The sequence below is a fragment of the Leptonychotes weddellii genome, chromosome 10 (assembly GCF_054177405.1).
Source record: "Leptonychotes weddellii isolate Sample4059 chromosome 10, ASM5417740v2, whole genome shotgun sequence".
Classification (NCBI taxonomy): domain Eukaryota; kingdom Metazoa; phylum Chordata; class Mammalia; order Carnivora; family Phocidae; genus Leptonychotes; species Leptonychotes weddellii.
In genome coordinates this window covers 106,618,282-106,643,681 of record NC_138378.1, presented here as the reverse complement: position 1 = coordinate 106,643,681, position 25,400 = coordinate 106,618,282, and the positions used below count along the sequence as shown (strand labels likewise).

Here is a 25,400-nt window from a genome sequence, read left to right as displayed (position 1 = left end):
TTCCATCCACGTCGTTGCAAATGGCAAGATCTCATTCCTTTTGATGGCTGCATAATATTCCATTGTATATATATACCACATCTTCTTTATCCAGTCATCTGTCGATGGACATCTTGGCTCTTTCCACAGTTTGGCTATTGTGGACATTGCTGCTATAAACATCGGGGTGCACGTACCCCTGCGGATCCCTACTTTTGTATCTTTGGGGTAAATACCCAGGAGTGCAATTGCTGGATCGTAGGGTAGCTCTATTTTCAACTTTTTGAGGAACCTCCATACAGTTTTCCAGAGTGGCTGCACCAGCTTGTAAAGATTTTATTTATTTATTCATGAGAGACAGAGAGAGAGAGAGAGGCAGAGGGAGAAGCAGGCTCCCAAGGAGCAGGGAGCCTGATGCGGGACTCGATCCCAGGACCCTGAGATCATGACCTGAGCCGAAGGCAGACGCTTAACCATCTGAGCCACCCAGGTGCCCGATTTTATTTATTTATTAGAGAGAGCGCGCGTGTGCACGCGAGCATGGTGAGGGGAGGGTCAGAGGGAGAAGCAGACTCCCTGCTGAGCAGGGAGCCCGATGCGGGACTTGATCCTGGGATTCCAGGATCATGACCTGAGCCAAAGGCAGTTGCTTAACCAACTGAGTGGCACCCAATAAACTTTTTTAGGCATATTATGTTATTGTATAAGCAGGCCAGTTCTTAAAATCCCAGTATTCTCTCTTTCCATACTCAGGTATTTAATATTCTGTCTCCTTTTTCATCTTTTTCATCTCTATAAAGAGAAATGGTAATGGAAAAAGGATGACAGTAATCTATGATTGTAAGATAATTGGATTGATTGAAGAATAAGTTTTTTTCCTTTTTAAAACAGATCTTTCATTAGCAATGAAATAAAAGCCAAGTAAGCATTGTCTTCTTCAGAGGAACAAAAAGCTTATTGTGCTTTTTTTCAGTGATGTAGCTATTGTTGAGAAAAGTTTTAGATTTCCTTTTTTTTTTTTCCCAAAGATTTTATTTATTTATTTGACAGAGAGCGAGACACAGCGAGAGAGGGAACACAAGCAGGGGGAGTGGGAGAGGGAGAAGCAGACTTCCCGCGGAGCAGGGAGCCTGATGCGGGGCTCGATCCCAGGACCTGGAATCATGACCTGAGCCGAAGGCAGACGCTTAACGACTGAGCCACCCAGGCGCCCCAAGTTTTAGATTTCTTTTGTAGAATGATTTCAGGGTTAGCATCTTATGTTTTTGAATTATTTAAGTATGTACAATTTCAACAATTTGATTTTGCATACACTAAAATTCATTTGGAGCCAAGACTTGTAAATAAACTGATCAAACTGAGTTAATATTATGTTGGGTCCAAAGCCAAGTATATTTATGAAGTAGTAAAATTGACTTTTCTATGTGGTTTTAAGTGAGTTCTAGAAAATTTGATATGCATAATCTTTCCAAGGAAAGATATGTTAATACGCCAATTTCATTACTTTATGTGTACTTTGTGTACAAAGGTGCTAAAAATGAAATACTTTCCAAGGGGTGTACCATATTAGAATGAGATACTTTTGTTGTTTTCTGGGGGAAGGGAGGGCAGGAGTTTTTTGTTTTTGCGTTTTTGACAGTATAAGTACATATAACAGTTTGAGTTTTGTGTATATCCTTTAGTCATCCTAGCTCTGACCTTTATTAGGCAAGGGCATTTATAACTAATATTTAATATTTAACATTTAAAATTTAGCATGAAGAGTGCTGGAGTAACCCAAAACATTAGAATATTTTAGTTAAGAAAATTTGTGCAAACAGGAGTGGGCGATACAGGTTTTCAGTTATGGAATGAGTAAGTCACAGGGATGAAAGATACAGCATGGGGGAATATAGTCAGTAAATGGTATTGTAATAGCATTGTGTGATGATAGATGGGAGCTACACGTGTGGTGAGCACAGCGTAATGTATAGGTTTTTTGAATCACGGTGTTCTGCACCTGAAACTAATAATAACATTGTGTATCAAGTATACTTCCATTAAAAGAAAATTTTGTGCAAACCATATAGATAATAGAAGAGAAGATAATCCTATATTTACTATTTTCTGAATGGTCCTTTCCCTTTTTTTTAATTTTTGAAAATAATAATCATTGGGTATTTAAAAAATACCTTAGTAAGTTTACATCGACAATTCTTTTATGTAGCAATTTAGTTTTTGTTTTTTACTTTCTAATTACACAAAAGCATACTGTGAATTTTTTTTTTTTAAAGATTTTATTTATTTATTTGACAGAGATAGCTAGAGCAGGAACACAAGCAGGGGGAGTGGGAGAGGGAGAAGCAGGCTCCCCGCTGAGCAGGGAGCCTGACGTGGGGCTCAATCCCAGGACCCTGGGATCATGACCTAGCCAAAGGCAGACACTTAACGACTGAGCCACCCAGGCGTCCCCATACTGTGATTTTTTTTAAGTCTTCATGTTTTGATGACCATTTAAGTATCTTTTTACTGAATTAACATTTGCTTTCCTTCACCCAAGAGGGAGAATTGTATGATGACTATTTTGAGAAATTAGCTAAGTTTTCATTTATCAGGTTAGATTGTGTAATAAAATATTTTGGAGAAACTATTAAACGGTATTGATGTTCAAGGACTTTATTCTTCCCACAATTTATTTTTTATTTTATTTTTTTAAGATTTTATTTATTCAACAGAGAGCGACATAGCGAGAGAGAGGGGGAGTGGGAGAGGGAGAAGCAGGCTTCCTGCTGAGCAGGGAGCCCGATGCGGGGCTCGATCCCGGAAACCTGGGATCATGACCTGAGCTGAAGGCAGACGCTTAATGACTGAGCCACCCAGGCGCTCTGCACAATTTATTGTTTGAATAAATTTGTCGTTGTTTGATTTTTACTTTGTTAACCAAAACCAATAACGAATGTCTGTGACTATTGCTTCTTATGGTATCAGTTAACTTTATGGTACATGTTAAGCTTCAGCCTCTTCTTTGGACTTTACAGAGTTGAAGACAGAGTAAATTCAGTTTATAATTTGTTATTAAAGCTTTTCTTGAAGTAATGAAATGACTCATAGCAAGTATATTTTATTAATTGGTATATTATCAATCTTAGAATAAAATAATGTCATCTTTACTCTGAAAAAGTAGTATTACTGACATTTTAAAGATTAAAATGATTCCACCAGTATTGCGTTTCTTGCTTCTTTAAATGAATGTTGATGTGTTTGCATATTAAATATAATTGTGTTCTAGGTTAACTTCTCAGCCTGGTGCTACATTACCAAACGGACATAGTAGCTTATGTGAGTATTCTGTTATGAAACTGGTTAGTATTGAAATTCTTACTAATGTTGTTAGTAAGTGTTAAAGCGGGATAAAACAGTGATTTACTAGTATGTTCAGCATACAGTTGGAAATGACTGGATTTCAGTCATAGTGCTTACGTAATTGTTAAACATTGAGAAATCAGTACAAATGAAATTATTAAAATTATTATGACAGATTGTAAATAGTTATCAGTTTTAGATTATTGGATATTAAAGCCATTTAAGAGGTAATATTAAATTTTTTGTAGTCTTTTAAAAGTAATTTTTGATGTATTTTTTCTTTTTTCTTTTTATACTCTGTACTTTGAACTGTAAATCTCTCTCTTCTTGTAGCCCTTCGAAGCCATCCCCTTCGAGGGGAAAAGAAGGGAGATGGGGACCTTTCTTGTATAAATGGTGACATGGAAGTCAGAAAAAGTTGTCGTTCCAGGAAAAACAGATTTGAAAGCGTGAACCAGAGTTTGTTATTTGATCAACTAGTAAATAGGTATGAATGCTTATGCAGTAAGCAGTTTAATTTAATTAATTTATTTAATTTTTCAGATTTCAAAATTTCAAAATCAGATTTCAGATTTCAAAAAAATCAGTGATTTTTAAGCTAGATATGTTTTATTTATTTATTTATTTTTAAAGATTTTATTTATTTATTTGAGAGAGAGAGAATGAGAGAGAGCAAGCACGTGAGAGTGGGGAGGGTCAGAGGGAGAAGCAGACTCCCTGCCGAGGAGGGAGCCTGATGCGGGACTCGATCCAGGGACTCCAAGATCATGACCTGAGCCGAAGGCAGTCGCTTAACCAACTGAGCCACCCAGGCGCCCAAGCTAGATATGTTTTAAAAAATAACTTAAGCACTTAGTAATAAATGCAATTATTTTAAAACTTAATTTGAATTAATAGTGGTTAGCAATGATTATCAGTTTCTAGTCCATTTACTAGATTTAATAGTTTATGTAATAGCTAAATTTTTCTCATCCTTTTTAAGTTTTTGTGCATAAATAATATAAAAAGTAATTTTATTCTGTCTTTACTATTATAGTCCTTTAACATTTGCTCATTAACAATTTTTGACAATTTTCAAGCAACATTAAATTCCATTATTGATGTGTAGTAAGTATACTTTTGTTTAGTCAAGATTTTGAATTAAAGGTCTTTTGAGACTGGGTATATGGGATATAGTTAGTGAATGAGCCTAGCAGATTGCTCAGTGTCTCCATGCAATGAAATTTTATTCTTCTCAGATGATAAATTATCCTACTTAATCCTTGCAATGACCTGGAGAGAAGGGAGGTCAGTATAATCCCTATTTTACAAGAGAGGAAATTATATTTTATACTGGTAATGTCAAATTCAAGTATTAGTTAGTACGTTGATCATTATCTGGACACACAGTAAGTGCTGTATAAATGTGTTTAAAAGATAAAATGTGGTAATGTTAGCCTGTATTTCCTAGAGGTCAGTGTTGTCTAATTTTTGAAAGTATCTGTTCAGTTAACTTTATGTTGGTTTTAAACTTTTTTTAAAGTAGGCTCCATGCCTAGCCTGGAGCCCAACGCAGGGCTTGAACTCACGACCTTGAGATCAAGACCTGAGCTGAAACCCAGAGTCAGATGCTTTACCAACTGAGCCAACCAGGCACCCCTGGCTTTAACCTTTTTTTTTTTTTTGCCTTCCTCCCCCCCAGCTTTAAACTTTTTATTGATTTTCTGTCCTATAAATTTTCTTAACACTATCTTCAAATAAAAAATTGAAATTTTTTTCATTGCCTACCATTGGATCTGGTAGTCATTTATAGTGGCATTGTGGAGTTAAATATATGGAGTATCATAGATTTTATTTTTAAGTAATCTCTACACTCAACATAGGACTTGAACTCACAACCCTGAGATCAAGAGTTGTATGCTGTACTGACTGAGCCAGCCAGGTGCCCCAAATATTTGGAGTATTATAAACAAATGTTCTATTTTATAAGTTTTATTATAATATATTAAGGTAAAAGATGTTCTGGATTTTTGGGGGACATTATCTTCTGATGGATACTGATTCAGAAAGTTATTTAATTGGGATGCCATGTACAGTTACATATCAAAGATAATTTGATTATGCTTTGATGAAGAGCCTTTTACATGTATGACACATTGTGTGGTTTCACAGTTGTCTAAATCCTAGTTTTATTATGTGATTGTAGTACTGCTGAAGCTGTACTACAGGAAATGGACAACATTAATATCAGACGGAATCGTCGGTCAGGAGAAGTAGAGCGACTTAGAATGTGGACAGATACAGAATTTGTGAGTATATTAACTTTAACAACCTTGGCAAATATTTTTTATTTTGGTTGAGGAATTCAAAGGGAGGGTGAGCAGCATTTGGATTTTCTTGAATTAACAGATTTGTTCCTTTCTTTTTTCTACCTTAATTTGGGATTTTATGTTTTCTTCTTCTCTCCTTACTCTGCTTACCACAACCTTCCCCAAAAGACCCTCTGTGCTTTTGCCAGAAGAGTCATCTTAAATTACCACTCTGATTCTGTTACTTTTCTGATTTGAACCTTTAATGTTCTTTTTATTGTGTACTGAATTAATTAAAAACACCTTGACCTTCATAATCTGGTTTCAGCTTTATCTTCTCACACACCATTGCCCAAATATAAACAGATCATTCTTGTTCCTTTATCCTTCACTTCTGGTAATACTTCCTGTTAGGGACTGCTGCAGTCCTACCATTGTTTCAAGGTTCATCTCAAATACTGCCTCCCTTCCCTTTCCTCAGCAACAAGAGCATCATCTCTCTGAATTCTATGGTACATTGTATCTTTCTTTATGGCATTTAATTTGTTTTACCTTGTTTTATAGTTACCTGTGATTTGTCTTACTCCATCCTAGCAGGCTGTAATTTGCTTCAGGGAGAAAGTATGTTCATGGCATTGTAATTTTAAATTTTCAAGTATTTGTTTTATTTTTCCTCTTGTCCCTTACATTTTTTGAATTCAGGAACCTCCATTTTTCATGAATCTGTGCCTTCAAATAGGTGCTCAGTAAATTTCAAGAGTGGTCATGTACCATTGGGTTAATGATATTTATGGATAGGAATAAATTCCATGTTAATATTTGATGGCTTTCTTTCTTTAAAAGGAAAACATGGATATGTATTCAAGAGTGAAAAGGCGAAGAAAATCACTGAGAAGAAATAGTTATGGGATACAGAATCATCATGAGGTCTCTACTGAGGGTGAAGAAGAAGGTTTGTAAAGTACCTTGTGAAGTAAATACTACAAAGTTCAGGTGGGAGGGAGGAAAAATATATACAAGTAATATATGCGTAATATTGCTGGGTGGGTGATTTTTGGCTTTAGAGCTCTATATTGTATAATTTGGAATAATTTTTATTTGGCATTCTGAGTTTTCACTTTCATCTGGAGAAATGCCTCTATACTCTACGTCATTATGTAATTTATCTTATTAGTAGCCCTCAAGTGACCTAATCTGGTGTGGCATTTGCCATGGGCTGATTTGTTGTTAGGTGAGGCCTCTTTTGTGTTTAGATACCGTCTAACTGGAAGCCTCTATCTGCCTTCTATCTCTATCCTCTGAATCTCTGATTATTTGGGTCCCAAATTTAGTTATGGAATGAGAAGTGAATGGTGAGGTTCAGAGAAAGAGGGCCTGCTAATGTTAGTGGAGGGGGTTGTACTGCTCTTTTCTGAGGCTTGTCTGGGTTCTGAACTGAAGAACCCTGGCTGAATTTGTAGGGCTGGAGCTGGGAACATGATGAAAGTACATTTGCCCCAAAGATTATAAATCAATGACTAGTAAGTACACCTATAGATTTCAATTCTTAGGTGTTAATCTTTATTGAAATGGATTTTCAGAAGATTCGGTATATTGTAAATGCAGGATAGTTGTATTTTACCAGGATATCTTACCAGTTCCTATTATTTGTATAGCTTAGATGGAGATGAAGGGGTTTATTTCTCAAATTCTCTAATATATTGTTAGTGAGTTTTGAAGAGCTGATATTTCTAATGAAGGTACTTTATTGAGCAAATATTATTGTTGTTACAGCTAGAGCCTCTATATTGCTTCCTTTGGAGAAAATCAGGATAGGTGAGACAGATTTATAATGTGACTTTTGCCTTTTCATTAAATGAACACCTTTGTAGAGTTTTCAGAATAGATTTGCCATATATAGAATTTCTTCCCACAATATTATTGTGCAGGTGTTTCTCAAAACTTAATATTTTTTGAGGATTTAAAGAGACTTATTTGGGTATAAGTAATTCATTTAGATAATAATATTGTATTTACTGATTTTCTCTAGAACTGAATAATAAAAATTTTTATAAGCTTAGAATAAGCTTTCAGATGTTTGCATTTTTAGTCTCCTATTTCAGTCAGTATCACTGGTGGTTTTGAAATTTTTCCTATTCCTTAATATGGTTGTGTTATATTGACAATTCCTGTGGTAAAAGTTAATCACAAAGCATATTGCATTTGGGAACCATAAGCCAATAAATTTACATTAGAGTTTTATTTATTTTTTTTAAAGATTTTATTTTTAAGTAATATCTATACCTAACATGGGGCTTGAACTAAAAAACCTGAGATCAAGAGTTGCATGCTGTACCGACTGAGCCAGCCAGACACCCCAGACTTTTATTTTAAACTGTAAATTGGGGTGCCTGCGTGGCTCAGTCGGTTAAGCGTCTGCCTTTGGCTCAGGTCATGATCCTGGAGTCCTGGGATCGAGCCCCGCATCGGGCTCCCTGCTCAGTGGGGAGTCTGCTTCTCCCTTTGCCCCTCACCCTCCTCGTGTGCTCTCTTGCTCTCTCAAATAAATAAATAAAATCTTTAAATATGTATATATATATAAATAAATAATAAAAAGTGGTTTGGCTATAACTATGATATGACATCTATTTACAGTTTACTTTTTTTAAGATTTTATTTATTTGAGGGAGAGACAAAGAGTGAGAGAGAGCACGAGGGGGGAGGAAAGGGAGAAGCAGGCTCCCTGCTAAGCAGGGAGCCCAATGCAGGGCTCGATCCCAGGACCCTGAGATCACCACCTGAAACGAAGGCAGACGCTTAACCGACTGAGCCACCCAGACATCCCGAGCCAAAACACTTTTTAAAAATAAACATTTAAGATTTATGTACACTATAATTTATTTTTTAAGTGCATAGTTAGGTGAATTATAAAGTGATCACTTCCATCAAGAAATGAACTATTAACACCCCAGAAATTGGCTTCATGCTCCCTCCCAATTCCTACCTGCATTTCCTATCAAAATAGAACTAATTTGTGCTTATTTGTTGTCAGCAGGCCTAACAAACCATTATACTACCAACAAAAATTGCTCTTGCTGTAACATTAGTAAATAGCTTGTAGGCATATTTTTTTGAACTACCAAGTGGTATTTGAATACTAGCCTTATTCACTGGTGTATAACTGGCCATTAAATGAAGTTTGATGCAAATTTTGATTCATCTTTATTACTGTTTTGTTTGACCAAAGAAACGGAAAGATCATCAGTATACCTAGGTTACTTAGCAGAGAGCTATATTATTTGTAGGAAAGGCATTTTTTTTTTTTTTTTTGCATCTATCTAGGTTGACTTGATTGTATAGACATATGCTGTATCATACAATGTTGACTGTTTATTTATTTAAAAGATTTTATTTATTTATTTGACAGAGAGAAACACAGTGAGAGAGGGAACACAAGCAGGGGGAGTGGAAGAGGGAGAAGCAGGCTTCCCACTGAGCAGGGAATCCGATGCGGGGCTTGATCCCAGGACCCTGGGATCATGACCTGAGCCGAAGGCAGACACTTAAAGACTGAACCACCCAGGCGCCCCACAATGTTGACACTTTTAAATGTCAGCTGTGCAGCGAGTTAAAAGACAAAATGTAAATACTCGTTTCTAGAGTTAACCAATCCTTGTGGATTAAAACAGTGATTCTTTTCTTTTGTGTGGGGGAAACTAGAATCTCAAGAGGAGGATGGAGATATAGAAGTTGAAGAGGCAGAAGGAGAAGAAAATGATAGACCGTATAATTTGAGACAAAGGAAAACAGTGGATCGATACCAAGCACCTCCAATAGGTAAGAAATGCTGAAGAACTTCTTTTGTAGTTGAGTAGCTTATTCTGCTCCACCCCTTTAAAAAAAAAAAAAAAATCAGCGCTGCTGAATTTAAAGATTTTATTTTTAAGTGATCTCTACACCCCATGTGGGGCTTGAACTCACAACCCCAAGAGTTGTATGCTTTACCGGCTGAGCCAGCCAGGTGCCTCTAGTGTTGCTGAATTTAGAAGAATGGAATCTCTTGTAGTTACAGTCATATTTTTTTTATATTTACTTATGTTCACAGACACAACTGAAAGAAAGTTGAAGTACGCAGTTGGAATATAGAATTACATACAGCATGTACATTTTATTTAAAGACTCTTAAATTTAGTAATAAATACTGCTCATACTTCTGTAATACTTTAGATTTCATTGAACACTTTCATTTACAGCAGTTCTTTTAGGGCAAGTATATCTATGTTCCAACTGGTTAAGTAGTTTAGCCAAAGTCACAAAACTGGTACAGGACTGCAGCTTGGCCAATAATCTAAATTTATATGTTTATTTATTTTTTAAAAGTAATTTCTACCCCCAACGTGGGGCTCGAATTCATAACTCTAAGATCAGGAGTCACATGCTCTATCGACTGAGCCAGCCAGATGACCCTAGGTTTTTGTTGTTGTTTTTGTTTTATTAGGGAGGAAACTTTTATCTTAATGCTGTTAAGATAATGACAGGTAATCAGTTCTGTAAGTGCTGTTTTATTGACTTTCTTCCATCTCTTGGGAAATTCCATCATTATTGATCCCTACAATTTTTTTAAAATTGAGATATAGTAATCCATGTATCCTGAAATCCACCATTTTTGGTGGGTTTTGCTGATTTTTAATCCATTGGTTTTTAGTGTATTTATAAGAATTATGCATTTATCACCACTGTCTAATTCCAGAACATTTTATTATTTCTACCCTTTGATTCCCCCCAGCCCTTGGCAACTACTGATGTACTTTCTGTCTATAGATTTGCTTTTATGTGACTTTTTGTGTTTAGCTTATTTCACTTAGCATAATGTTTTTAAGGAAGGACTGAGATATTTATGAAGTATTTATACTCAGACTTTTTTTTTAAAAAGATTTTATTTGAGAGAGAGAGACAGAGAGAGTGAGAGAGAGAGAGCACAAGTGGGGTGAGGAGCAGAGGGAGAAGCAGACTCCCTGTGCAGCAGGGAGCCTGATGCGGGGCTCGATTCTGGGACTCTGGGGTCATGACCTGACCTGAAGGTGGACGCTTAACTGACTGAGCCACCCAGGCACCCCTATACTTAGACTCTTATGCTCTAAAATGATGATTGAATTTCTGGAAGGGGTGGATCAGAGTTATCTCACTAGAGGCTTGCCTCTAGTTTATGCAGACTTGCTATGCAGACATTACACCAGTTAGGAGTCACTGTCACAGATAGCCCTGTTGATAATTGGGGAGATATGTAAAGATAGAAAAAAAGATTGTGAACTGTTTTTCTAGATTAAAAAAAAAACTTCATTGGGGTATAATTGAAATACAGTCTACTGCAGTTGCACATATTTAATATGTACAGTTTGGCAAGTTGGACATACCTGAGGTATATACCTATGAATATTATCACCATCAAGATAATGAACATGTTTATCAACCCCCAAAATATCTTGCTGCCTGTTTGTAATCTGCTCCTAACTTTCTGGAGCCATCCCCATCCCAGTCCTCAGGCAGCCACTCATCTCATCTGCTTTCTCTAACCATAGATGAGTTCACATTTTCTTGAATTTTATGTACAGTATATACTCTTTTTTGTTTGACGTTTTTCACTCAGGATAATTGTAAGACTCATCCATGTTGTTGAAAATAACACTAGTGTGCGGGCACCTGGGTGGCTCAGATGGTTAAGAGTCTGCCTTCGGCTCAGGTCATGGTCCCAGGGTCCTGGGATCAAGTCCCGCATTGGGCTCCCTGCTCCTTGGGAGCCTGCTTCTCTCTCTCTCTCTCTCTGTCTCTCATGAATAAATAAATAAAATCTTAAAAAAAAAAGAAAAAAAGAAAATAACACTAGTGTGTTTCTTTTTTTTTTTTTTTTTTTTAATTTATTTGAGACAGAGAGAATGAGAGACAGAGAGCATGAGAGGGAGGAGGGTCAGAGGGAGAAGCAGACTCCCTGCCGAGCAGGGAGCCTGATGCGGGACTCGATCCAGGGACTCCAGGATCATGACCTGAGCCGAAGGCAGTCGCTTAACCAACTGAGCCACCCAGGCGCCCCTAGTGTGTTTCTTTTTATTACCAAGTAGCATTCCATTGTATGGATATAGCATAATTTGCTTATCCATTCATTTGTGGATGGACATTTGGATTGTTGACGTTTTTAGTATTTTGCTGTTATAAAGTTGTTAGGAACATTCAAGTGCAAGTCTTTGGACATAGTTTTTCATTTTTCTTGTAAACACTGAGGAGTGGAATGGTTGGGTTTTGTGATTTAGGTGTATATTTAATGTGCTAAGAAATTGCCAGACTGTTTTCCAAAGTGATTTTACCACTTACATTCTCCCTAAGAATGTATGAGAGTCCAGTTGCACCATTCTCTTACCACATACTTGGTATGGTCCGGTTTTGAAATTAATTTTAATACATATTTACAGTAGTTTAAATTTTCATTTCCCAGATGATGTCGAGCATCTTTATGTGCTGCTTTGCCAGCGTTATCTCTGGAGGAGTGTTCAAATCTCTTGCCCACATATGACTATCTTCTATTCAGAAAGTTAACAGAAGTAATTTCTTTTCCTTTAATACCTCAGTTGATCAATTTATTATTAGTTATTTCTGTGTTGTCTTTTTTTTTAAGTACCAGCTCATCAAAAAAAGAGGGAAAACACACTGTTTGATATTCACAGATCTCCAGCAAGAAGAAGCCATATCAGGTATGTTTTGTTGGTTTTTGAAAGGAGGAAATATTTATATCTGTCATTTAGATATATCCTTTAAATAATACATAATGAAATGCCTTATAATTAGAATATAGGTATTGATGGTGTTGATAACGTCAATGAGGGACTAAGTGGCATCTTTCTTTCTTTAATTAGGGACTAGTAGTTACTATCTTATATGTGACTATTTTCTTCCTGCTTCAGTTTGCTTAGAATAGTTACTGTTTTAACAATTATGTTCCCTAAAGCCACATAGCTCTCTGGGGGTCTCTTAGTAGAGTTGAATCTAAACAATTCACATTGCTTTCCCTTGAAACACTGGTTCAGTTAGTCTTTACTATTTTTTCCCCTTTTGCCCCCCGCCATTTTTAAAAAAGGAGACTGAGAGAGAGTGTGTATGCATGAGTGGGGGGTACGCAGAGTGAGAGGGAGAAGCAGACTACCTGCTGAGCAGGGAGCCTGACTCAGGGCTCCATCCCAGGACCCGGAAATCGTGACCTGAGCTGAAGGCAGACGCTTAACTGACTGAGCCACTAGGCACCCCTTATTGGCCATTGTTATATCTTCTTTGTAAAGATTTCTGTTTAAATCTTTTGCCCATCTTAAAATCAAGTTGTTTGCCTTCTTACTGAGTTTTAAGAGGTTATTTATTTATTTATTTGACAGAGAGAGACACAGTGAGAGAGGGAACAGAAGCAGGGGGAGTGGGAGAGGGAGAAGCAGGCTCCCCACTGAGCAGGGAGCCCGATGTGGGGCTTGATCCCAGGACCCTGGGATCATGACCTGAGCTGGAGGCAGATGCTTAATGACTGAGCCACCCAGGCGCCCCAAGTTTTAAGAGTTTTAAAATATATTCTAAACATAATTCTTTTTGTCATGTGTATGTATTACAAGTGTGTCCTCTATCGTTTGACTTGGCCATTTGTTCTCATAATGATGTGTTTTGAAGAGCAAATGTTTAAAAATTTCTTTAAATGAATTTTTAATTTTGGAACAATTTTAGCTTTGCAGAAAAGTTGCAAAAATAGTATAGAGTTCCCTCATACCTCTTACCCAATTTTTGTCATTGTTAACATGTTGTGGCATGTTTGTTAAAACTAAAAACTGATATTGGTACATAATTACTCACCAACCTCCAAGGTTTACTTGGATTTTAATAGTTTTTTATTTTATTTTATTATTTTTTTTATTTTTAAAGATTTTATTTATTTTATTTTTTTATTTTTTTAAAGATTTTATTTATTTATTTGAGAGAGAGAGAATGAGAGACAGAGAGCATGAGAGGGAGGAGGGTCAGAGGGAGAAGCAGACTCCCCGCCGAGCAGGGAGCCCGATGTGGGACTTGATCCCGGGACTCCAGGATCATGACCTGAGCTGAAGGCAGTCGCCCAACCAACTGAGCCACCCAGGCGCCCTAAAGATTTTATTTATTTGACAGAGAGAGACACAGTGAGAGAGGGAACACAAGCAGGGGGAGTGGTAGAGGGAGAAGCAGGCTTCCTGCTGAGCAGGGAGCCGGATGTGGGGCTTGAACCCAGGACCCTGGGATCATGACCCGAGTCAAAGGCAGACGCTTAACGACTGAGCCACCCAGGCGCCCCTTAATAGTTTTTTCATTAATGTTCCTTTTCTGCTGAAGAATACAGTTCAGGGTACCACCATATTACATGTAGTTGTCATGTCTCCACAGTCTCCTCTGGTCTGTCAGTTTTTTGTCTTCCTTGTTTTTCATGATCTTGATAATCTTGAAGAATCCTGTCCGTGTAGCTTTTTTTTTAAGATTTTATTTATTTATTTGTCAGAGAGAGAGCACAAGCAGGGGGAGTGGCAGGCAGAGGGAGAAACAGGCTCCCTGCTGAGCAAGGAGCCCGTTGCGGGACTTGATCCCCGGACCCTGGGATCATGACCTGAGCTGAAGGCAGACGCTCAACTGACAGAGGCAGCCAGGCGTCCCACCTGTCCCTGTATCTTGTGGAATGTCCTCCAATCCGTCTAATTGTGTTTTTCTCTAGATGAGACTGGGGTTAGGGATTTTGGGAAAGATCACCTAGGGGAAAAAGGTCCTTCTTGTTGTATCATATCAAGGGGAAAATTATATCCACATGACATCACTGATAATGTTAACCTTTATCACTTGGTTAGAGTCGTGTTTGCCATGTTTCTCCACTGTAAAGGTACTGTTTTTCCATTTCCATAGTCTATTTTTTATATAAAGAAATCACTAAGTCTCGCACACCTTCAAGGAAAGGTAGTGGTTTGGGAATTAAGCTCCATCTCCTAGAGAGGGGAGTATCTACCTATATTACTTAAAATTCTTTTGTAAGACATTGGCATTCTCCCATTAAAAATATTTATTCAGTCATTTATATCAGTATGGATGCATGCATATTTATACTTTGGGTTATAATGAAATATTGTGTTATTTTGTTGCTCAAATTGTACCTGGTTTAGCCATTGGAAATTCAGGTTTTTCTCCTGTGTCCCTTTTACAAACAAAAATCCTTTTGTTTTTTGAGTACTTTATTTTCTGTCATTACAACATGCGCCAGGCTCATCATATACATTCTGTCCCCCGGCTCTAGGATAAGCCATCTCACTAAGGATCCCTGTTTTCTTTTATTGGAGAATAATATTTAGAAGCCGGTATCTAAACACTGTATATTTTTGTAGCTACAAGGCCCTCTTGTAGATAGCTAGGTAATCTATGTATGTACACTAACCTATGTATGTAGACACATTTATAATTGTTTCTTTATCCATCTTTATCTGTATTAAGCTAAACATGAGTTCTTACTGAAGTCGGCCACTCTAATCCACGATCACAGAGTTTATTCTAACCTTTCTTGTTTATCTTGTAACTTTCAGACATTGAGAGACCTGACTCCTACTATTATCTACTGTCCATCTCTTATTGGTTGTTTCAGATTTTTATGAAGATCAGAATATCCATTTTTCTTTTATAGTTTGTGTTTTTTTTTTTTTTAAGATTTTATTTATTTATTTGAGAGAGAGAGAATGAGAGACAGAGAGCATGAGAGGGAGGAGGGTCAGAGGGAGAAGCAGACTCCCCGCCGAGCAGGGAGCCCGATGTGGGACTTGATCCCGGGACTCCAGGATCATGACCTGAGCCGAAGGCAGTCGCTTAACCAACTGAGCCACCCAGGCACCCCTATAGTTTGTGTTTTTTAAACCTTCTTTCACCGTAAAGTTGCAAAGATTTTTATCCGGTGTATTTTATGAGAAGTTTTATAGTTTTAGCTTTTTGTGTATTATGGGAGGTAAATGTTGTGGTTCTTTTTTTTGTACATGAATATACAATATCTTCAACATCACTTGTTGATGAAAAAGCTGACTCATTGAATTGGCTTGGTACTTCTGTCAAAAACCTAATTTCCTATATATAGTCCAGGTTTAGTTCTGGATTTTGTGCTACTGATCAAGCATTACCACACTGTCTTGATTACTGTAGCTTTATAGTACATCTTGAAAGCAGGTACTGTAAGTCCTCTACTTTAATCTTTTTAAAGATTACTTTGGATATTTTATTTATTTTTATTTTATTTATTTTTAAAGATTTTATTTATTTGACAGAGAGAGACAGCACACAAGCAGGGGGGAAGGGCAGGGTAGAGGGAGAAGCAGGCTCCCCGCTGAGCAGGGAGTGGGACACGGACACAGGGGCTCCATCCCAGGACCTTGGGATCATGACTTGAGCTGAAGGCAGACGCTTAACCAACAGCACCAGGCGCCCCTACTTTGGATATTTTAGGTCCCTTGCATTTTCATTTAAATGTTATAATCAGCTAGTTAGTTAATTTCTTTCTCTCTTTTTTAAAAAAATAATTTTAAAGGTTTTATCTATTTACTTGACACAGAGAGAGAGAGCACAAGCAGGGGGAGCAGTAGGCAGAGGGAGAGGGAGAAGCAGGCTCCCCGCTGAGCAGGAAGCCCGATGCGGGGCTCGATCCCAGGACCCTGGGATCATGACCTGAGCTGAAAGTAGATGCTTAACAAGTGAGCCACCCAGGTGCCCCCAAAATTTATTATGTTTTTTAGAGAGAGGGCATGCACATGTGTGTGCACGTGAGTGGGGGGGAGGGGCAGAGGGAGAGAGAATCTTAAGCAGGTTCCACGCTCAGCATGAGCCCCATGCAGTACTCGATCTTACAACCCTGAGATCATGAGCTGAGCCAAAATCAAGAGTCCGATGCTTAACCTACTGAGGTGCCCAGGTTCCCCTCTAGTAATCTCTGCATGCAGTGTGGGGTTCGAACTCCCAACCAGAGGTCAAGAGTCCAGCACTCCTCTGACTTAGCCCGCTAGGCACCCCTGTTAATTCCTACAGTAAAAGCCTGCTGGGATTTTGTTTGGATTATATTGAAACTGTAGGTCAATATGGGGAGAATCAATACTGTAATAATATTTAGTCTGCCAATCCATGAGCATGTTATATCATTTCATTTATTTAAGTCTTTGGAAATTTCTCTCAGCAATGATTTGTAGTTTACAGTATAGAGGTTTTTCATGTCTTTTAAATTTATTTTTAAGTATTTTATGTTTTATGCTTCAGTGGAATTGCTTTTAAAAACTACTTTCGGGATGCCTGGGTGGCTTAAGTGGTTAAGTGTCTGCCTTCGGCTCAGGTTATCCCAGGGTCCTGGGATCGAGTCCTGCATCCGGCTCCTTGCTCAGCAGGGAGTCTGCTTCTCCCTCTGCCTGCCACTCCCCCTGCTTCTGCTCTCTCTCTCTCTGGCAAATAAATAAATAAAATCTTAAAAAAAAAAAATTAAAAATTCCTTTCTACGGGTGCCTGGCTGGCCCAGTCAGAAGAGCATGTGACTCTTGATTTTGGGGTTGTGAGTTCAAGCCTTACCTTGGGTGTAGAGATTAGTTAAATGAATAAATAAAAACTTAAAAAAATATCCTGTAGAAAAACTACTTTCTAATTATTTGCTACTAAGATTTAAAAATAGAAGTGTTTTGTCTCTTAACTTTGTATCCTGTGACCTTGGCAAATTTTATTCTAGTAGTTGTTTTGTAGATTACTGAGTATTTTCTATATAAACCATATCATCTGCAAGTAGAGACAGTTTCAATCTCTGAGTTTTATTTCTTTCCTATTGTAATGGCTAGGATCCTCTGTACAGTGGTGAACAGAAGTTGTGAGAGTGGGTATCTTTGTATCATACCTGATTTTTGGGGAAACGTTCACTGTTTCTCCAGTAAGTAGAGTATTAGCTGAAGGTTGTTTCGTTTTGTTTTTAAGGTTTTATTTATTTGAGATAGTGAGAGAGAGCACAAGAGGGAAGGTGGTGGGGGGAGGAGCAGAGGGAGAGGGAGGAGTAGGCTCCCCAGGTCTTGGGATTGAGCCCCGCATCAGGCTCTCTGCTCAGCCCAGGAGCCTGCTTCTCCCTTTCCCTCTGCCTCCTGCTCTCCCTGCTTATGCTTGCTCTCTTCTCTCTCTTAAATAAATAAATAAAATTAAAAAAAAAAAAAACTTAAAAATAAAATAAAATAAAAAATAAAAAGAGTAGAATGGAGAGAAGTGGATATTTGTGTCCTAACCTTAAAAGTAAAGAGTGAACTATATGGAATTTAAGAAACAAATGAATGAAGAAAAAAAAGAGATAAATCAAAAAACAGACTCTTAACTATAGAGAACAAACTGATTGTTACCAGAGGGGAGGGGGTGGGGGGAATTGGTGAAATAGGTAAAGGGGATTAATACTACACTTAGCTTGATGAGCACTGAGTAATATATAGAATTGTTTAAAAATTTTTTTAAAGATTTTATTTATTTGTGAGAGCGAGAGAGCACCAGCAGGGGGAGCGGCAGGCAGAGGGAGAAGCAGGCTTCCCGCGGAGCAGGGAGCCTGACGCAGGACTCCATCTGAGGACCCTGGGATCATGACCTGAGCTGAAGGCAGACACTTAATGACTGAGCCACCCAGGCGCCCCTCTTATATTTTATTTTATTTTATTTATTTTTATTTATTTATTTTTTATTTTTTAAAGATTTTATTTATTTATTTGACAGAGAGAGAGAGATAGCGAGAGCAGGAACACAAGCAGGGGGAATGGGAGAGGGAGAAGCAGGCTTCTTGCCGAGCAGGGAGCCCAATGTGGGACTCGATCCCAGGACCCTGGGATAACCTGAGCCGAAGGCAGACGCTTAACGACTGAGCCACCCAGGCGCCCTTATTTATTTTTTTTTAAAGATTTTATTTATTTATTTGACAGAGAGAGACACAGTGAGAGAGGGAACACAAGCAGGGGGAGTGGGAGAGGGAGAAGCAGGCCTCCCGCAGAGCAGGGAGCCCTAAGCGGGGCTCGATCCCAGGACCCCGGGATCATGACCTGAGCCGAAGGCAGACGCTTAACGACTGAGCCACCCAGGCGCCCCACCTTTTATATTTTAATTTTTTAAGATTATATTTATGAGTAATCCCTACACCCAACGTGGGACTCAAACTCACAGCCCTCAGATCAAGAGTTGCACACTCTACTGACTGAGCTAGCCGGGTGTCTCTCTTTCGTTTTCTATTATTTGGACTGATAGCATTTATATTTTTTCTGTGACACTAAGTATTACTTGATTAATTTGTTAGGTTAATCCTAAAAGTCAAAAACCAATTGAGAGCTTTTACATTTCTATGAGTAATGACAGTGTTTTTCACTGTAGAGCTAAGTTGGGTGTTAGGATTAAATTTCCTTTTTTTTTTTAAAGATTTTATTTATTTGAGAGCAAGAGAGCAGGGGGAGGAGCAGAGGGGGAAGAAGAGGGAGGGGTAAGGATCCCAACCAGACTTTGCACCAAGTGCAGAGCCAGATGGGGGTGGGGGACTCAGTCCCATGACCCCGAGATTGTGACCCCAGCTGAAACCAACCGAAAGTTGGCTGCTCAACTGACTGAATCACCCAGGTGCCCCATGTTGGTTTTTTAATTTTTTAATTTTTAAAATTTTATTTAAGGGGGCACCTGGGTGGCTCAGTAGTTAAGCGTCTGGCTTCAGCTCAGGTCATGATCCCAGGGTCCTGAGATCAAGCATCACATCGGGCTCCCTGCTCAGCGGGAAGCCTGCTTCTCCCTCTCCCACTCCTCCTGCTTGTGTTCCCTCTCTCGCTGTCTCTCTCTCTCTCTGTCAAATAAATAAATAAAATCTTTATAAAAAAATTTTTATTTAAGTAATCTCTGTACCCGACATGGGGCTCAAACTCATGACCCTGAGATCAAGACTTGCATGCTCTTCAGACTGAGCCAGCCAGGTGCCCCAACAATGTGATTTTTAAAACCATTTGCTGCTATAATGATTTTAAGGGTTTTACTCTCTTTAAATAGGAGAAAGAAGCATGCCATTCATAGTAGTGACACAACTTCTTCTGATGAAGAACGCTTTGAAAGAAGGAAATCAAAAAGTATGGCAAGAGCAAGAAATAGGTTAGTAAATTTTTTATTGTTATATCCATTGTAGAAAAAGGAAGAACAAGTTATTTTTTGAATGGAATTCTTATCTGCATTAGCATTTTGCTAACAGCGATATTCAATACATATTTTAGACTAGAGTAATGCACTGACTTGGTTTTTACTTAGTAATTCTTAGAATAGAAATCTAACCTTGGGAAACTTCTCATGAATTATTTACTGTGTAACTACTCAATGAACGCAGGAATGTAAAGGGGGAAGAGCCAAGGGGAGGAGGCCAACAACTATGGTAGTATTTCCTTGGTACCTCTCCTCTAATCCAAATCCATTTAGTGAGGCTGATTTTAGATGCTTACAGTGATTACAGCCCTCAGAGTAAGATCTGGTTTCTCTCTCTTTTTTTTTTAAGATTTTATTTATTTAATTATGTGAGGGAGAGCGTGAGAGAGGAAGAGCCTGAGTTGGGGGAGAGGGGCAGAAAGAGAGGAAGAAGCAGACTCCTTGCTGAGCAGGGAGCCTAACACGGGGCTCGATCCTAGGACCCTGAGATCATGACCTGAGCTGAAGGCAGACGCTTAACTGACTGAGCCATCCAGGTGCCCCTGATATGGTTTCTTATAGAATCATCTCAGGAGCCCTTGGATTTTATTGGAAAATTTGTTTTGTTTTGGTTCAGTGAGTGCCATCTAGTGGTCTTTGCCTACCTAGGATAAATGACTAATACATGGCTCACTAAAACGTCAGGAGTTTTCACTGGGTGAGAGAACCAGTATTTTGTCTAGTAAGTGATTAGAATGTCAAATTATAATTTATTCTTTTTTTTTTTTAAAGATTTTATTTATTTATTTGACAGAGAGAGACACAGCAAGAGAGGGAACACAAGCAGGGGGAGTGGGAGAGGGAGAAGCAGGCTTCCCGCTGAGCAGGGAGCCTGATGCGGGGCTTGATCCCAGGACCCTGGGACCATGACCTGAGCTGAAGGCAGATGCTTAACGACTGAGTCACCCAGGCATTCCAAATTATAATTTATTCTTTAAAATTTGAGTTAATTTTCTAGCTTATATTTATACTAGTAGAGATAAATTATATTTAGAAAATTTACATTTAGCGAAGTATTTCTATAATTTGGCATTATTTCTATTGTAGAAATACCAAATTTTCAGTTAGTGGGTCTTGGAAACAAGTTTGGATTGGTATAGATTTTATGCTGAAAAGAATTCCTCATGTAGATGATGGAAAGAAAATGTTAGAGAAAAAAAATCTAAGTTTATTTTTTTAAATTTTTTAGGGGCGCCTGGGTGACTAACTCTAAGGTTACGTTAGGATTCAGAAATGTGAGTGAAGAGTACATTCATTATAGAAACTATACTTTTTTTGAGGCTGTTTATGTCATTTTTTTTGGTGTTTATCCAAGAGTGAAAGAGGAAGTAGATTATATTGGGGTAATAAAATTAAATAATACAATGTAAGATTTTAAGTGGCTAAAGATCTATTTTAAGGTAATTATACAAAAGATAAAGGTTAGTTAGATCAAAAGTGATCTAGGATTGGTTTCCTTTGAATTAAAGGGAAATAAATTTTTTTAATCATGTAGACACACCCACATAATACCTGAGGACAAATGTAAATATTATAATAAAGTTTGAGTTCATTTAATGCTGTATATAATATGTTGTTTTCTAAGTTGGAATAGGTTGGGTTCTTTGGACAAATAAATAGATTAGTGATCTTGTTTGTTTTGTCTAGTGAATACATTTATTTTTGGCTTTGAAAGTTGAAGGGAACTTAGGAAAAGTACTTCAAAAATATGAAATCCTTGTTATTTTCTGGGTTTTGAGAAAAAGGAGAAAGATAAAATGTATCAGGGACTTACACTTATTTTGACATTGAAAATGTAAAACTTTTAATGTTCTCTACTTGCATTTTTATGAATTTCAGATGTTTACCTATGAACTTCAGAGCAGAAGATTTAGCTAGTGGTATTCTCCGAGAACGTGTCAAAGTGGGCGCAAGCTTGGCTGATGTTGATCCAATGAACATTGATAAATCAGTAAGTTTTGTAAATGTTTTTCTAGAAGTAGCTTTTTTTTTTTTTAAATGTTATTTCTTGTTTCTAAAGCAACACACAATAAAAATAAAAACCCAGATATCACCATTATTAGTGTTTTGATGCATATGATTTGAAACCTAGCACTATGGTACCATGTGATGCTTACTCAAGTCCCCCCCCCCCCCCATTTCAGTGTTACTGGCATATATAATAAAAAATGGGTAGGAAATGAGGCTGACAAATATGGCAAGGACCCATAAACCGTGATACTTAGTGGGGTATTGTTGAAGCTGCTTAGATTTCATGATCAGATTTACATTGTAGATGGAGTACTCTGTTTATGATGTAATTAATGAATTTGAGGGAAGCAAGCCTGGCATTAGGGAAACTGGTTTAGACATAGTGGTAACATAGTAATCTAGAGTAATGGTCATGGTAGGGTAATGATGGAAGGAAGGAATAGGTGGATTTGACAGAATTCAGGAGAGAATTCAGGTTTGATGAATTGGGTGAATTTATTGCTTTTGGGGAATGAGAGAAACAAATGGAATGTATGACCTAAGTTTTTGACTTAAGTGACTGGGTGGCATGATCCACTCTCTGAGGTTGGGAACATTACAAGAAGAATATATTTTGAGGTGTCAAGGTGATTTAGTTAGTTGTAGACGTGTTTAGGTGTCAGTGGCACATTACAAATGGAAGTACCTATAGGAAATTAGTTATTTAGGTTTGGCATTAAGGAGAAGTATCTAGAAATTCAGATATGGGTTCCCAATATAAAAATAGTTGAGATCACTATGGGAAATGGGTTATAGTACCCAGGGAAAGTATGTAGTATGAAAAGTGAGACAAGATTTAGAGGATATAGTAGAGTCTTACTGTTAGTATAATCTTTTGGGGGGAAATATTTTGGAATAAGGTTACTGCATAGCCAAGATTGTATTTGATTTTTTTTCTTTGTTCTCATAAGCCTTTCTGTACAACATAATTTAATTGATTCTCATATAAGAAACAGGAAATATAGTTGTGTAATATTTCGAAATGAAATGTTAGCTATCTCCAATCTGAAGTCATGGGGGAAAATATTTTAATTGAAGACCTTATTTAGAATATTGAATTCACAATCTCATATCTATGAATACACATTCTCAGAGGACCTTACCTCTTTTTTTAAAAAATTTATGTATTTATTTTAGATTTTATTTTATTTATTTATTTTAATTTATTTTATTTATTTTAGAGAGCACGAGTGAGCATGACCTGGGGGGAGGGGGAGGGGAAGAGGGAGAGAGAATCTCAAGCAGACTCCGTGCTGAGCGTGGAACCCGACAGGGGTGAGTTGGGGCTTAATCACATAACCCTGAGATTAGGGCCTGCGCTGAAATCGAGAGTCGGCAGCTTAACCAACTGAGCCACCCAGGTGCCCTTCAGAGGACCTTACCTAATGATCTTTGCTTATTTGGTTTACCAGTACCTTACTCTCTTGAATCTAGTTAATTTTAGATGTCTCTTCCCTCCAATAAGAGTAGTATTTCTTTAAAATTTGATATAATATATAAGAAAATACAGTTTCTCTTAGAACATTTGTTACTTAAACTCTGCATTTATTTTTATACATTACTTAAATTTTTTTATATAGTAACATTTCATTGTGAAACATTTTCAAGGACTGTAATACAATAAAGATATAGGGGAAGAAATCTGCCCTAATCCAGCAGTGAGAGGCAATCACTGTTAACATTTTGGCAATATTTCCATCAAGTGCTTTTTTCTCTACAATTTTTGCTTTACAAAGTCTTTTAGGTATGGGGTGCCTGGGTGGCTCAGTCAGTTAAGTGTCCAACTCAAGATTTCCGATCAGGTCATGATCTCATGAGTTGTGAGATCGAGCCCCACGTCAGGCTCTGTGCGCAGCAAGAAGTCTGCTTGAGATTCTCTCCCTCTGCCCCTCCCCCCACTTACTTTCTCTCTTCTCTCTCTCAAATAAATAAATAAATCTTTACAAAAAATAAAGAAGAAACTTGGTTATGTAAAGTTCAGCTTTGGAGGGTCACAAACCATTGTAGTAGCTAAGGTGTTTTTCACCCTACGTCTAAATCAGTTTTTGCTCCCTTGGGGACAGTATTGCGCTTGCTAAGAATGTATGTGATAGATGGTATTTTGAAAGGCATTTAAAATATTAGAGTGTAAATACAACTTATCATCTTCTATAGATACCCATTAAAGTGTTAGATTGGTCATTAATTTTGTCCTTAGTTACTAGGAGATTAAAGAATGGTAGCTTTATTTAGCTGAACTGAAAGGTAAACTTGAATTTTATTGCTAAGTTTATTTTTCTACATTTCAAAAGTGAAGTTTTTTGAACTTTATGTTCAGCAGTTCCTGCTTTGCCTGTATTTCTGAATCATAAGACTATCCCATAAATTTCAAAAATTCTATAAGCAGTTAAAATTATTTTAGATTAAACTTTTCCCCTTCTTCCCAAGGTGCGGTTTGATAGCATAGGTGGATTGAGCCATCATATTCATGCACTAAAGGAAATGGTGGTATTCCCACTTCTTTATCCAGAAATTTTTGAAAAATTTAAGATCCAGCCTCCAAGGTAAGTAATGTTTTAGATGTTTATTATTGTTACTACTGTTAATTTATCAAACTTCAGTTAATAAATGATTATAGGGGCGCCTGGGTGGCTCAGTCGTTAAGTGTCTGCCTTCGGCTCGGGTCATGATCCTGGAGTCCCGGGATCGAGTCCCGCATCGGGCTCCCTGCTCGGCAGGGAGTCTGCTTCTCCCTCTGACCCTCATGATCTCTCTGTCTCATTCTCTCTCTCAAAATAAATAAATAAAATCTTAAAAAAAAAAAATAAATGATTATAAATATAAGTATTTTGTATGTATTTATTTGATGTGTTCTAGCAATGAGAATTAGGAATGAGATTTTATTGTTTAGTGTTGAAAGGCTTTGGTACTAAGTGTGTTCTTGAAGTTCACATTTCCGCATTTAAGAGTCAGGCACAAGGTACAAATCTTTATGCAGGCCTTGAATATACAAGTGGATTGCCCAATGGATTTTCCTTAATTTGGCCTCCTAATATTGAGTTGGATTCCTTATGTTGTTTAGTCTTTGGAAACACAATTTCAATTAAGTGTTTCTTTGACTTGATGTTGGGGTAGTTTTGAAATGGTAAGCTTGGTATTTATTTTTATGATCAGATTAATTGCATTTGATCATGAGGTGGCTAGGCTGAGAAAAGGCTAGAAGTTATGTTAAAGGAAATTGGGCAGAATAAAATATTCTGAAGATGTACATACAGACTGTTAGGTTTAAACTGCTAAATATTCCTTTTCATTTTCCATCTGTTTCAAGATTATTAAAATCTTATTAAATCTTATTAAAAAGTCATCCTCTGTTCTCTTAATCAGTAGATTAAAAATGTGGCTTATTCTACAGTGGCTTTTTAAAATCATAAAAGCAATTTATTTGTTTTTTATAGATATTAAGTTGGATTTTAAAAATAATTATTACTTTTTTCGAAGTCATTAAAGTAGTATAGTTATGGGAGAAACTGAAACAAAATGGAGAGAGGTAAG

The 25,400-nt window shown here is 37.4% G+C and overlaps 1 protein-coding gene across 1 annotated transcript; it reads left to right on the top strand.

Annotated features, from left to right (window-relative positions):
• The first annotated feature begins 2,752 nt into the window (after positions 1-2,752).
• On the top strand, positions 2,753-24,432 carry LOC145723671 (ATPase family AAA domain-containing protein 2B-like). Its single transcript, XM_081832177.1, has 9 exons — positions 2,753-3,297; positions 3,655-3,808; positions 5,507-5,609; positions 6,453-6,561; positions 9,309-9,425; positions 12,256-12,331; positions 19,677-19,775; positions 21,699-21,810; positions 24,297-24,432. The coding sequence occupies exons 2-9, from the start codon at positions 3,723-3,725 to the stop codon at positions 24,414-24,416; spliced, it is 822 nt and encodes a 273-aa protein (XP_081688303.1). The 5' UTR covers positions 2,753-3,297; positions 3,655-3,722; the 3' UTR covers positions 24,417-24,432.
• Positions 24,433-25,400: the final 968 nt, after the last annotated feature.

What these genes read in the sequence shown, in the direction of transcription:
- LOC145723671 (XM_081832177.1), top strand. Translation starts at nt 3,723, where the DNA reads ATGGAAGTCAGAAAAAGTTGTCGTTCCAGGAAAAACAGATTTGAAAGC. An exon ending in TTTGATCAACTAGTAAATAG is followed by an intron (nt 3,809 to 5,506) that starts GTATGAATGCTT and finishes ATGTGATTGTAG; the next exon opens with TACTGCTGAAGCTGTACTAC. An exon ending in TACTGAGGGTGAAGAAGAAG is followed by an intron (nt 6,562 to 9,308) that starts GTTTGTAAAGTA and finishes GGGGGAAACTAG; the next exon opens with AATCTCAAGAGGAGGATGGA.